This window comes from Aotus nancymaae, unplaced genomic scaffold (genome assembly GCF_030222135.1).
Source record: "Aotus nancymaae isolate 86718 unplaced genomic scaffold, 86718_ANA_hifiasm-v0.15.2.pri h1tg000040l, whole genome shotgun sequence".
Classification (NCBI taxonomy): domain Eukaryota; kingdom Metazoa; phylum Chordata; class Mammalia; order Primates; family Aotidae; genus Aotus; species Aotus nancymaae.
The window spans coordinates 21,352,225-21,365,518 of record NW_026988454.1 but is presented as its reverse complement, the minus strand read 5'-3'; the positions used below and the strand labels follow the sequence as shown (position 1 = coordinate 21,365,518).

At 42.0% G+C, this 13,294-nt stretch overlaps 1 protein-coding gene across 6 annotated transcripts in view; it reads left to right on the top strand.

Annotated features, from left to right (window-relative positions):
* GRM1 (glutamate metabotropic receptor 1) overlaps nt 1–12,851 on the top strand; it is a 419,903-nt gene extending 407,052 nt beyond the window's left edge. For 4 of the 6 annotated variants that reach the window (XM_021669747.2, XM_012452783.3, XM_064360591.1 and 1 more), the window contains one exon: nt 10,025–12,851. In XM_021669747.2, the coding sequence (XP_021525422.1) occupies nt 10,025–10,949 (925 nt within the window). In that variant the 3' untranslated portion in view covers nt 10,950–12,851. Of the gene's footprint in view, nt 1–2,083; nt 2,169–10,024 lie in introns of all 6 variants that reach the window. The other 2 variants (XM_012452791.3, XM_064360592.1) reach the window with 1 other exon arrangement.
* Nucleotides 12,852–13,294: the final 443 nt, after the last annotated feature.

Sequence of the window (13,294 nt, the reverse complement as noted above, 5' to 3'; positions counted from 1 at the left end):
CAAATAACTCTGGGTAGATCATGCACCTTTAAATGATTTTGTGAATGGTCCAAACTTGATGGAATTTTACATATGGATTAATTCTGTTTTTTCCTCTGTTACATTCAATGTGCTATGGAAAATCTTTTTCTGCCTTATCCATTCAGATCAAATCCCTTGCTTTCAGGTAGTGAAAGTCTGTTCCAGAGTATTCTTGTTTAAAATTTAAAACTCTCATTTCTTCTTCCCAGGACCTGTCAGGCCTCAGCCTGAAAGACCTGGAATGGGAAGAGGCATGATCTCCTCCTGCAATATCTCTTCCTCCTCTTTCTTCCGAGCTTTCACTCTTCTGTCTGCTTTGATGGGAAAAAGCGATCAAAGAGAAGGAAAAGGTCTTTGACTCTCCAGGAGCCATTGTGGTCCTCTTCTAGGTTACCCTGGACAATTGTCACCAGGATCTTCTGGGTAGAGGGTCAGATGTTGACTCAGAGAGAACATTGATGAGTTTAAGGAGCCCTGTAGGGAACCACATCACGGCAGAGTCCCCTGACAAGGGAGATCTCTTCCCAATTGGACCAACCTCATCCATACCACCTGCAACATGTGCTGATAGTTCACCCTAAGCATCTTGTCCCTGGAATTCTTTCTATGACAGGCAGCCTTCTTATGTGGCATGATAGCCAGACAGCTTTATCCCACCACTTTCTGCAGTGCTAGCTAACTCATGGGAAAAGCACTTATCCTTATTCCAACAAATGACGGAAATGCCAACTACCCATGGCTGCCCATCAGCCTTGTCATGTCTATCTAGCCAGTTCTCTTTTCTCTCTGCCATAGGGGCACAGAGGACAGATTATCTTAGGTGCTGTATAAGGAGACAGGCTATTAGAATCAGATGATATGCTGGGCGCGGTGGCTCACGCCTATAATCCCAGCACTTTGGGAGGCCGAGATGGGTGGATCACGAGGTCAAGAGATCAAGACCATCCTGGTCAACATGGTGAAACCCCGTCTCTACTAAAAACGCAAAAATTAGCTGGGCATGGTGGCGCGTGCCTGTAATCCCAGCTACTCGGGAGGCTGAGGCAGGAGAATTGCCTGAACCCAGGAGATGGAGGTTGCGATGAGCCGAGATCGCACCATTGCACTCCAGCCTGGGTAACAAGAGTGAAACTCCGTCTCAAAAAAAAAAAAAAAAAAAAAGAATCAGATGATATTCCTCCCTTGCGTAGATTCTTCCAATCTCAACAAGTGGGTCTCTTGCTACTCCCCATCTCTCTACCACTGGACACTTTCTGTCTTGTGAATGCAAGAGGTAAATGTGATTTTATATAAAGTGACAGCAACGCATTCATGATGCTATCATATGTAGGAAAATTAACAGTGCAATTAAAAGTCACAGTGTCAGACATAAACTCATGCACTTCCTTTAAGAGGGGTAGAGGGGCCGGGCGCGGTGGCTCAAGCCTGTAATCCCAGCGCTTTGGGAGGCCGAGGCGGGTGGATCACGAGGTCAAGAGATCGAGACCATCCTGGTCAACATGGTGAAACCCCGTCTCTACTAAAAATACAAAAAAATTTATCTGGGCATGGTGGCGCATGCCTGTAATCCCAGCTACTCAGGAGGCTGAGGCAGGAGAATTGCCTGAACCCAGGAGGCGGAGGTTGCGGTGAGCCGAGATCGCGTCATTGCACTCCAGCCTGGGTAACAAGAGTGAAACTCCGTCTCAAAAAAAAAAAGAGGGGTAGAGGGTGGAAAGATTCAGCCTACATCAATGTGAGTAGAGGTGAAGTCCACTGCTACCAGGGATAAAGAAGGGTGTCAACAGTGGAGAGAAAGAGCAAACCTGGGATAGACACACACACACAGCAAAAAAAATAGCAACTGCCACTTGAAAAGAGATACACCCCACTGACACGGCTTTAAGAAATAGCCGGACAATAAGAAACAGCCAAGCAGAGCAGGAACCATACAGGAAACGGAGGTAGAGGCAATACAGAGCAAGGCTCAGGGCCAGGCACTGCCTGAGTGGTGGACTTGCCGTGTCTGTACCCATGTGTAACCCCCTCGCTCACTGGGTGTCTTTTTCTTTTCAATCTTCAGGAAGAGGCAGCCAGAATTCTCGCCCACCAGCCAATGTCCGTCGGCACATGTGCAGCTTTGAAAACCCCCACACTGCAGTGAATGTGTAAGAGAAGCTGCATGGAAAATCTAGTGTTTTGCCCCTTGCTTTCTCTCTCCTGGGTTTTTCCACTTTCTAACATGGAAACAGATGTGGTGCATGCCATCAGAATGAAGAATTCATTTACGTGCCATGGTTTGCACGACTGCCTTAAATTGATTGTCCATCATTCTTAAAAGGACACTGTCAAGTTGTTCGTTTAGTCTTTTTGCTTTTTTATGTTTTGATGCACTATTTTTTTTTCTGATTCTGGAGATTCACTTTTGTTTGTGACTCCCACACACAAGCTTGAAAGTGAATTTTCCCCCTTCAGAAATGTGTCAGCTTCTCCTTGGCAAACAGAGCTCTTTCTTTTCTTTTTTCCTTTTTTTGCCTTTTTGCGGTTGCACAAATGTTTGAAATGATCCTGTCTGCACTAAAGTAAAAGCCATAGCTTGAATTGATGGAAGAGTTCTATCATGTCAGTGTGCGGGGGTGGGTGCCAACATGAGCCTCTGCTGGGTGCCTCCTACGCCCTGGGCAACACAAAACAAAAGTTTTGTGAGTCCCACAAAGAAGTGCACTTTACCAAAAGGAAAAGTAGTCATTTTCCTAACATTATGAGCGATTTTTATCAGATTTCCTCGTCTGATAAAAACGATGCATGTCTGGTCCCATTTTTGACCTTTAGATCTTGACAGTGTCTTTTTAAGTTAACAAAAGAACATAGACCATGTTCAGTTCATTGTGCACGGAGTCTGTGGTCATTTTCAGCTGTTCCTTTACAGCCCTTCAAACTCCTGGGAGAGTCAAAGGTACACATTCCTGCAGCAGGAGGGATCCCACTGATGAGGCGTCTGTGGCTTGAGTAGCTCTTCAGATGAGAAGAGCCCGATTTGTTAAAATATCTGCTACTGAACCTGGCCCTGGAGGCTGGTGAATAGGGCCATAACATCTCTTCCTTTCACTCAGTGGAGTGGATTGGGAAGTCTGTGGTCTGCCTTTCTGCTCTTCCTTATACAAGCCCAAAAGAAAGAGTGTGGTCTCCACCAAATCATAATGATTCTTAGAGGAACAAATATGGTAGTCCTGCCGGTGTTCCAGGTAGTAACTGAGAGGTGTCTGTACATCTAGGTCAGAGCCACTCTACGGTGGCTGGACGCATTCTCTGTCATTCTCCCAAGCTCAGAAGGCATTGAGTTTTTCTTGCATCATGGGGTGAGTCTAACCAAGGACACAACAAGGAGATTCTAATTGTGAGCTTCTGGATGCCTGTCAAAAAGGATTGATGGGAATGGGTAGATGTGCTTGTCCTGTCATGACAGCAGGGCCAGAGAGAGAGGAGAGTTGACTGACATTTTGTGACTTAAAGGTGAGTGCCTAAAAGCAAAAGTAAAAGCTGAATGTGGTACATCCCTGGTGGGTGACAAATAATAAAGCAACAATCCCCAAAGCTAACAGATTGGCCGTTAAGAACTTTCAGAATAGGATCTATTCAGACTTTTCTTCTTCAGTCTATAAAGGATTAGGAAGAGATAAGTAGGTTTAAATCTGTGCACCATCGACTAAACTAAGACTGGATATTTTTAGCCATGGTTGTTCCTGTTAAGTTTTTTTTTTTTAAGGTATGTTCTGTGACCTTCAGTTCCCACTGTTTTTGTGAATAGGCAAGGCAAAGAGATTAGTGATGATGGAAATAAAGCTGTCTATTGGACCATTATAATCTGTCTAGATCTATCCTGCTCCTGAGAAATAATCCCAACAGAGCAATGCAACTGTCATGTTTCTTACAGTTAGAAAATCGGTGAATTTTCCAGTTGCAGGAAATATGGCAGTTGCATTGCTCTGTTAGGAAACTGGCGAATTTACCAGTTTTCCCATTTTCCAGGGTGACTTGTGAAAACTCCTGGTAGAGCTGAGGAGCATCAAAATCTCTATTAAGAGATTGTGTCTGATAGCACAAAGCATAGAAGAAATAATAATGTTTGACCTGAAGTTTCTTCAAAAGGAGCATAATTTAAGCTCATCTAAACTTCCCGAGGAAATATAATTACATTTGTTACACCTCTGCCAAAACAATGCCACAGTACCAACATGATGTCTTAAATAGACTTTGGCATGAGAATTTCTTAGATCAGCCAGTAATCATGATTAGGTTGAATCAAAGACCATTCAAAATGTACTTGGAAAAAGTAGTATCCATCAGAATTCTATTCTTTAATTTGAAATAAATTTGGCAATTTTCTCAAGACAGTGGAGCCTCTACCCAGACGAAGTTTATGGTACCTTGCATACTTTACCGAATTTGATTAGGTAATTTTATCTCTGAATGTTTTTTTCTTTATTGATCAAATGAAGAAAGCACAGGTCTTAATAAAGGCAAAATGTTTTGTTTGTATTGTCTTTTATCCAGTGTCATATAACTTGAGGTTGTAGGATGTAATTGATCTAAAGATTCTGTAAAAAGGACTGCACCTTTAGACTTTGTGATATTGTCTAATTTCAGCAAGCCAATGGCTCTCTGGCTTATGATGAAGGTAGAATTAAAGGGGAAAAGGCTAAAATTCACAATACTATTTAAGATGTAATATCAATAGAAACTACCGTGTTCTTATATAATTAGAAAACATTTATCTTAAAAAACACATTCAGAGATTCTCTACCTTTCAGTCAGTGGTGAGTAAAAAAGGCAAGAAATTGTACTTATGTTCAGATAGGCCCCCAAGTTTGAGAATATATTCTAAATATGCAGATTTTTCTGGAAAGCTCTCAAGAAGTGGAACTGGAGTCAGTGAGAGTCCTTTGTATTGATGACAAACCTGGGGTTGCCTGGGAAAACAGAAGTCTGATTCAACTGGTATCAAATAGTTCCTAGACCTGAGATTCTACAAGATCTACTTCTCAGGCTGCATTAGAGTATCAGCGGGCTGACGCATGGGAAGGTGAAATATTTGGACAGCTGCATTTCCAGCATCACTTTGGGAAAGTCTTGGTGGGGCCAGAACCTCCCCTTCCTTGACAGGCCTCATGTTCTAGCTGTAGCTGCAGGAGCCGCAGCAGAACTGCCCCAAAGCCTGTACCTTTTGATTGTTTTTCTTGGTGAGTCAATTCTCTCTTTGCTGGGACTCAATGGCATTTTCTGTCTCCATTTTCACTTTCAGAGAAAACAAGTGCTACCCTCCTCAGGTTTCAAGGAGTGAGCCTCTCTTATGTGAAGGTCTTGCATTATCCGTGGGCTTTCTGGATATGGTCCTTGTATCTGTTGTGAAGCAATTAAGCCTAGAGGCAAAGACTTGATTTGGACATAAGAGAGACAGGTGTTGTGTAAGCTTCCCCTTCAAGCAGCATGTACAGGATGCTTCCCTCCTGATGATCTCAAACACCCACCCACTGTTATTCCCATTTTAAACCTCTCTGGATCAGAGAACAGTGTACTCTGCAGATGTAACTAGTACTTACTGAAACAAATAAAACAGGCAGGATCACTGAATGCCAAAGATATACTAATCTGTTTACACCACCCACTCTCAACTATTCTCTAAAGTGCTGTAAATATTGGGTTTTCTGTTTGGGGGATTGCAATACTTATCTAATGAAAGAAAAGCCAAAGCAAGATCCTGAACCTGTTGTTTCTGGAACTGCAGCCTCAGGCCTGCCTAGCTCCCCACACAGTAACTATCCATTATCCTATACATCCATAGGCCTAACAGTGTTTTCCTCCAGTTGAGCCACCTGAGATAGTTACTCCAAATGCCGTTGCATTTCATCTTCAAACATGAGACTGTTTTAGGCCCCAGGTCTGTCCTCTGAAGTTTGAGCAAAAGGTTAGAGTGCTTTGTAACAATTATGTGGTGTTTTCTAAACCGGATTGCTTTTCCTAAGATTAAGAAGACAAATAAAGTTGAACAATAGAAGGAAGAGCTGGTGGCAGACGCAGAAACAAAGTTATCTGGGATTAAATAAATGTCATATTGCAGGATAATATTGTGTTTTTATAATGTATGTATTCTTTTTTGATATAAAGGGATTTGATTTTATACATTTTTCTCTTCTTAATATCACAGTAGTGGGTTCCCAGCCTTCTCAAATAAGATACACTCTTTTCTCACCAAAACAGTTCTTAAACCTTCACCAGAATCTATTATTAGTAAATGGAGCTCTATTCATGGCCATTTGAATACAGAACACAACAAAAGCTTCCTAGAATTTAGTTACACGTGTATTGAATAGCACATTTTATCATAACAGCGTCTACACACATTTTAAAACAGCAGTGCATTATCTACAAAGACATAGTATTTATTCAGCCTAAAAACAATGCTTAATGCAGGTATAGATGCATGGACCTTTCAGACTGTCTATAGACCACAGGTAAGAAATGACTCATCCTGAAGGACTAAATGTCTGTGAGATGATACATTTCTTCTACTATATTTGGTTTTTAAAAAGCAGTGTATTTTGTCCTTGAAAAAAAAGATTACACTAATTTTCTTAATCTGATAAATGTCCTGAGACGTGAGATCTGTTTCCTTTTTAAACAGCACTTTACAGCAAATCTAGAGCAAGGCTGAAGGGAACCAAAGTTACCAGTTTTGAAGGCCATAGTAAAATGTCCCATCCCAAGAATAAAAACGGAATTCAATTAAAACAGAACTAAGTTGTGATTCTATCTGTCTGCAAGATGATTAATAATACTGTTAACTTATGGGTGTTTTTGATTTAAAAAGAGACCCACATAGAACCTGTGGACAATGAGGAAAACAGCCCGTGTGAATGAATGGGTGAAGTGAAATCACCTTAGGGCTTTCCAGGAAACAAGGTACCTTTTTGCTATTATGTGTAGAGACTAAGGCAATGTGTCATTGGGGCAGCTAAGCCTGCTGGTTGAATTAGATGCAGACTAGTTCTCAAGGAACCTGTTTTTTTTTTTTTTTTTTTTTTTTAAACACACACACACACACACACACACACACACAGACACACACACACACACACCCCTAAATAGATACAGTATAACATTTTGTTTAAGCATTTTCCTGATGGACATTAAGAAAGTGTTTCCTAATGCCTGTTAAGAAGTAGGCAGGTGGGGAAGGAAACATTTTTTTCATTGCAATTTAAAGTGATACAAATCATTGAGTTGGATGTTATATATAGTAAGGCATATTTAAGGAGGGTAAGAAGCAAATAAATTTTATATTTGCCTTTCTAGAAGAGGCATATTGAATGCATAAAGAGAAACAAAGTGTGTATCGTGGTAGATGAAGGAGTAGTTGAGAAAGATTAAGGGAGGTGAGCTTACCCAGAGTTTTAAGTGCGGAAGAGCAACTATGGATTCTGGCAGGGCTTTTGGCTGGCTGGTTGACTACCTGTTCTTGCCAGGGATACCACTAGCCTGTTCTTTAGTTTGTTCACCTCAGAAAAGAGTCAGATACTCCAACAAGATAGTGTGGAAGTAAATGAGACAATTTTTAAAAACTTTACAAGCACTTACACGGTCTCAGATAATGTGTAAAGCATATATTTGAAAGAAATATTAACTTTGATATAATAGAGATGAGCTTTTTCTTAGACAATTAAAAATGCAGTGTAGGTTATCAGATATGTGGAGGAACTACCTGTTTCCCAAATAATGAGGTCAAAACTTTAACTGTTTTATCTATTTTAGAGCCCTTATATCCAGAATTTTCTGTAATCAATATCAGACTCATACAGTCATCTGTACTTATCTGGCTCACTTTACTTTTCAATATTATAAAATATGAAATGTCAAAACATTACCCTCATCATAAATGTGATGCTCACATGTAATTTTTGAAGCATTCATTCTTGTATTCTCAAGATGATTAAATCAACCATTATTTAAACTACTGATCATTTCCTATGTTTTTTCCAAACAAAAACTAGAATATGAATTAGTCTATTTCACACCTGCACTTAAAGAAAAAAACATTCATTTTCATATTACTTTTAATGCCACAAATGTGTTATTATTATGTTATTTTCTGTCATTTTACTGGATACAGAGAAAAAGCAAGAAACAGGTATTTCCTGATTTAAGGATTAATGCTGTTGTTATTAATAGAAGGCTATGGTAAGGTACCACCATCTGCTAAAAGTTATACAAAAAAGAAGTTGAGTCCAGAAGTAAGATCAGAATTATTACAATAGACAGAATAAAATTTGGGGTGTATGCCACAGTACATTTCATTATTTTCTTATTCAGGGAGAAATTTTATATGGTTGGTTTTCTGTGGGTGCCATGAAGATGAGAGTTGATAAGGCTGGGAGGCTGCTGGTGTCCTAAGACTTTTCTTCACCCAGGGTCAATGAGTAGAGGTCTTTGTAACTGCTGCTCTGTCTCAATCATAATCTTCTCTTATTTGCATCAAACTACCCTAAAGCCGGATGTGGGCATTTGTATTTTGCCTGGCTTCTTTCTTCTATTGCTTTTCAAACACAGCTATTTCAGTGTTCCTAGTGTGGTAATCCCAAACCACTTGCTGTGAATCAGGGCCTTTTTTTTTCTTTTTTTTTATTGCATTTTAGGTTTGGGGGTACATGTGAAGAACATGCAAAATTGTTGGATAGGTACACACGTGGCAGTGTGATTTGCTGCCTTCCTCCCCTTCACCTATATCTGGCATTTCTCCCCATGCTATCTCTCCCCAACTCCCCACCCCCCACTGTCCCTTCCCTATTTCCCCCCAACAGACCCCAGTGTATAGTGCTCCCCTCCCTGTGTCCATGTGTTCTCATTGTTCAACACCCGCCTGTGAGTGAGAACATGTGGTGTTTGATTTTCTGTTCTTGTGTCCATTTGCTGAGAATGATGGTTTCCAGGTTCATCCATGTCCCTACAAAGGACACGAACTCTTCGTTTTTGATGGCTGCATGATATTCCATGGTGTATATGTGCCACATTTTCTCTGTCCAGTCTATCATCGATGGGCATTTGGGTTGGTTCCAGGTCTTTGCTATTGTAAACTGTGCTGCAATGAACATTTGTGTGCATGTGTCCTTGTAGTAGAATGATTTATAATCCTTTGGATATATACCCAGTAATGGGATTCCTATACACCAAAAACAGACTTAAAGAGAGCCAAGTCAAGAATCAGGGCCTTTATGTGAATTGTGATCCACTGTATGTGTGAGAAATAATGCTCTGAATTTTTTTTTTTTTTTTAAACAAAAGCTATGAAGCACGTAGATTGACTGTGAGTCTGGGTTTTCCTGTCATCTGCTTTTTCATGTTCCTTATAGGTGCCCATTATGATCATGCCACTCCGGTCATGGGAAATACTTGCAAATGAGAATGTGTAACTCACAGGATTTATTTTATAATCCCACAACAACGAGAGTAGCTTTGTACGTGGGTCTTAATTTGTCTCAAGGACTGTAGCCATTATTTTGATTGTCCATGTGTAACTAAGAATTTTTTTTAAATAGAAGTTTTCCTCCATTAGTTGGGAGTTTTTCGTGTGTGTGTGTGTGTGTGTGTGTGTGTGTGTGTGACAGAGAGAAACAGAGAGCGCGAGAGACAGAGTACAAGGGAGAAAAAGGGAGCTTCGTGGTATCTTAGACCTAAATGAAAATAGCTATTTCTACAACAGACTGGCTTTTCTCCTCAACACCTTTTCTCAGGGTCAATATCTCCTTCTTTGGCTCGGATGGAATCACTGGCTGCAGCTCCAGAGGCAGCCCGTGGTAACTGCAGCTTTGGGTGTTCCTTTTCTCAGAGGAGGTATGGGGTGCTGGAGCAAAGGCCTAAAGCAGAGACAGCAGTTAAATCACATTGAGCTAGGTTTGCATATGTTTTATATGTATTTTATTCTGTGTGCATGATCTCTCTGCAAATAAATCCATCTCTATTTTATTCATAGTTCTAATGGCAAGTCTGTGTCATGGTCTGAACCAGGTGGAGGACAGGTGCCCAAGGGACAGCACATGTGGCACCGCCTTTCCGTGCACGTGAAGACCAATGAGACGGCCTGCAACCAAACAGCCGTCATCAAGCCCCTCACTAAAAGTTACCAAGGCTCTGGCAAGAGCCTGACCTTTTCAGATACCAGCACCAAGACCCTTTACAACGTAGAGGAGGAGGAGGATGCCCAGCCGGTTCGCTTTAGCCCTCCTGGCAGCCCTTCCATGATGGTGCACAGGCGCGTGCCCAGCGCGGCGTCCACTCCGCCTCTGCCGCCCCACCTGACCGCAGAGGAGACCCCCCTCTTCCTGGCCGACCCGGCCCTCCCCAAGGGCTTGCCCCCTCCTCTCCAGCAGCAGCAGCAGCCCCCTCCACAGCAGAAATCGCTGATGGACCAGCTCCAGGGAGTGGTCAGCAACTTCAGCACCGCGATCCCGGATTTCCACGCGGTGCTGGCAGGCCCCGGGGGTCCCGGGAACGGGCTGCGGTCCCTGTACCCGCCTCCGCCACCCCCGCAGCACCTGCAGATGCTGCCGCTGCAGCTGAGCACCTTCGGGGAGGAGCCAGTCTCCCCGCCCGCGGACGACGACGACGACAGCGAGAGGTTTAAGCTCCTCCAGGAGTACGTGTATGAGCACGAGCGGGAAGGGAACACGGAAGAAGACGAACTGGAAGAGGAGGAGGAGGACCTGCAGGCGGCCAGCAAACTGACCCCGGAGGATTCGCCCGCGCTGACGCCTCCGTCGCCTTTCCGCGACTCGGTGGCCTCGGGCAGCTCGGTGCCCAGCTCCCCCGTGTCCGAGTCCGTGCTCTGCACCCCTCCCAACGTGTCCTACGCCTCCGTCATTCTGCGGGACTACAAGCAAAGCTCTTCCACCCTGTAGGGGGGAAGGGTCCACATAGAAAAGCAAGACAAGCCAGAGAGCTCCCACACCTCCAGAGATGTGCAAAGGGCTGGAAGGAGAAGCTGGGGAGTGGGGAGCCTTGTCGGGGGAGAGGAGGAGACCTCTGCTGCTGCTGCTGCTGCCTTAAGCAGGAAGAGGGAAGGACACCAAGCAAAAAATGCTCCAGGCCAGGATTCAGATTCTTGAATCATTCAAAAGCCTTCTCTGGGAAGAAAGGGAATTCTGACAAAGCACAATTCCATATGGTATGTAACTTATCGCAAATCAATAAATAATGACATCACAAACATAATCTCCTCTTTTGCACAATTGTGCATAGCTATATATATATGCCCACACACACTGGGCCATGCTTGCTAAGGAACAGCCCACGTGGACATGCCAGTCAGATCATGAGTTCACCTGACGGCATTCGGAGTGAGCTGCTGGAGCCGCACAGAGCAGGTGCGGGGAGGGCAAGTGCCCAGGCCAGACCCACAATGAATGATGGGATGATGGAACAGCAGCTCCTTGCTCAGAAGCCCTTCTCCCCGCTGGGCTGACAGACTCCTTATCTTCAGGAGACTCAGGAACTGGGCCGCGCAGGGGTCTTTCTTCATCCACCGCAACCCATCCAGTGCCAGCTTTGAGATTGCACTTGAAGGAAGGGGCATGGACCCCCTGCTGCTCTGCGGGTTCCCTTTATTTAGGAAAACAGGGATAAGAGCAAAATTATCACCAAGAAGTGCTTCATCAGGCGTGCTACAGGAGGAAGGAGCTAGAAATAGGACAATCCATCAGCATGGGACTTTGAAAAACAAAACAGCATGATCAGCTTCTCATGTTCCATTTTCACTTATTGACGATTTGGGGAAAAGGCCAGAACAAGAGATTGTTTTGAGAGTGGCAGAAACCCTTTTGTGGATTAACTTGTGTTTGTGCCAAGCGGGCTCTCCATTGCCCTTCAGTTAAAGAACAAACCATGTGGCAAAATTGTTACCTTCCACTTACTGTAGCAAATAATACTACCAGTTGAACTTCTAAGATGCGTATATGTACAATTTGGTGCCATTATTTCTCCTATGTACTACAGAAACAAATCCAACTTTGAATCTAATGGTGTACTCAATAGCAACTATTACTGGTTTAAATGACAAATAATTCTATTCTCTTGTCACTGAAGTGTCACTAGCTAGTGAATGTGTTCCTGTGTCCTTGTATATGTGCAATTGTAAAATTTGTGCAATGTAATGTCAAATTGACATGTCAATGTCAATCTTGTAGTCAATCCAACTGCAATTAGAAATTCTTTCGAATATGCTATAGATATTTTTTATGTTCCAATAATGTTTTATACATCATTGTCATCAATATCTACAGAAGCTCTTTGAAAGTTTGAATACTGTGGCTCAATGTTTTTCATATGCAGCTTGCATGGACATTTTTCTTCAAAGACGGAACTTATTTTTCAGATATTTTCCAATGTGGAGATATGTTATTAATGAAGTGGTTTGAAAATTTGTTATATTAAAAGTGCACAAAAAACTGAGAGTGAAAATAAAAGGCACATTTTATAAGCTTGCACACATTATTAAAACATGATTGAACAAAGCATTTAGATTGTTCCAGATTATTTTAGTTTTAAAAAAAAATTTTCCACAGCTACTCGAGCTCTACCATACAGTAACATCTAACTCAGCTCATAATTTCTAAAATCTTTATTTATCAATCACATTTTGCCTTCCTTTAATTTTTATGTCCATGTACTTTTATTCCTGTGTCTTGGCTGTCATAATTTTTTATTTCTGTTATCTGCTGTTGTGTAATATTCATGGACATGTAATCCATTTATTCCACCTTTACCCTCCCCTTTTACTCACAATAAAAGGATTTTTCTTGCTGTTTTGATTTCCTCTATTATTTGTGGAATGAATTTGTACCCCCCTTAAATATCTTTGTTTATGCCTTATGTTCAGTCATATTTTAATATGCTTCCTTCATATTGAAGCTGCTGATTTCTCAGCCAAAAATCATCTCAGAATCTTTAAATATCCACTGCATCATTTGTTCAGAATTTAACATCCACTCCAGTGTTGGAGGCTTGTATTTCTTATACTTCACCATATTCTACTGCCAAGTTTAGTCAATTTCACATCAAGAATGAACTGCCTTTCCTTTAAAAAAAAATATTTTAAAACACCTTTATTGAAAAGATCTCATGACTAAAATGTGGACTTTGGTTCCATGTTTTCATTGTAAGAAAGCAGACAGAGGACAATCAATGGCTCCAGTGATTAATAGATGGGTTTTTAGTAACTGACAAATTCACAAGGGAAAGCATATGA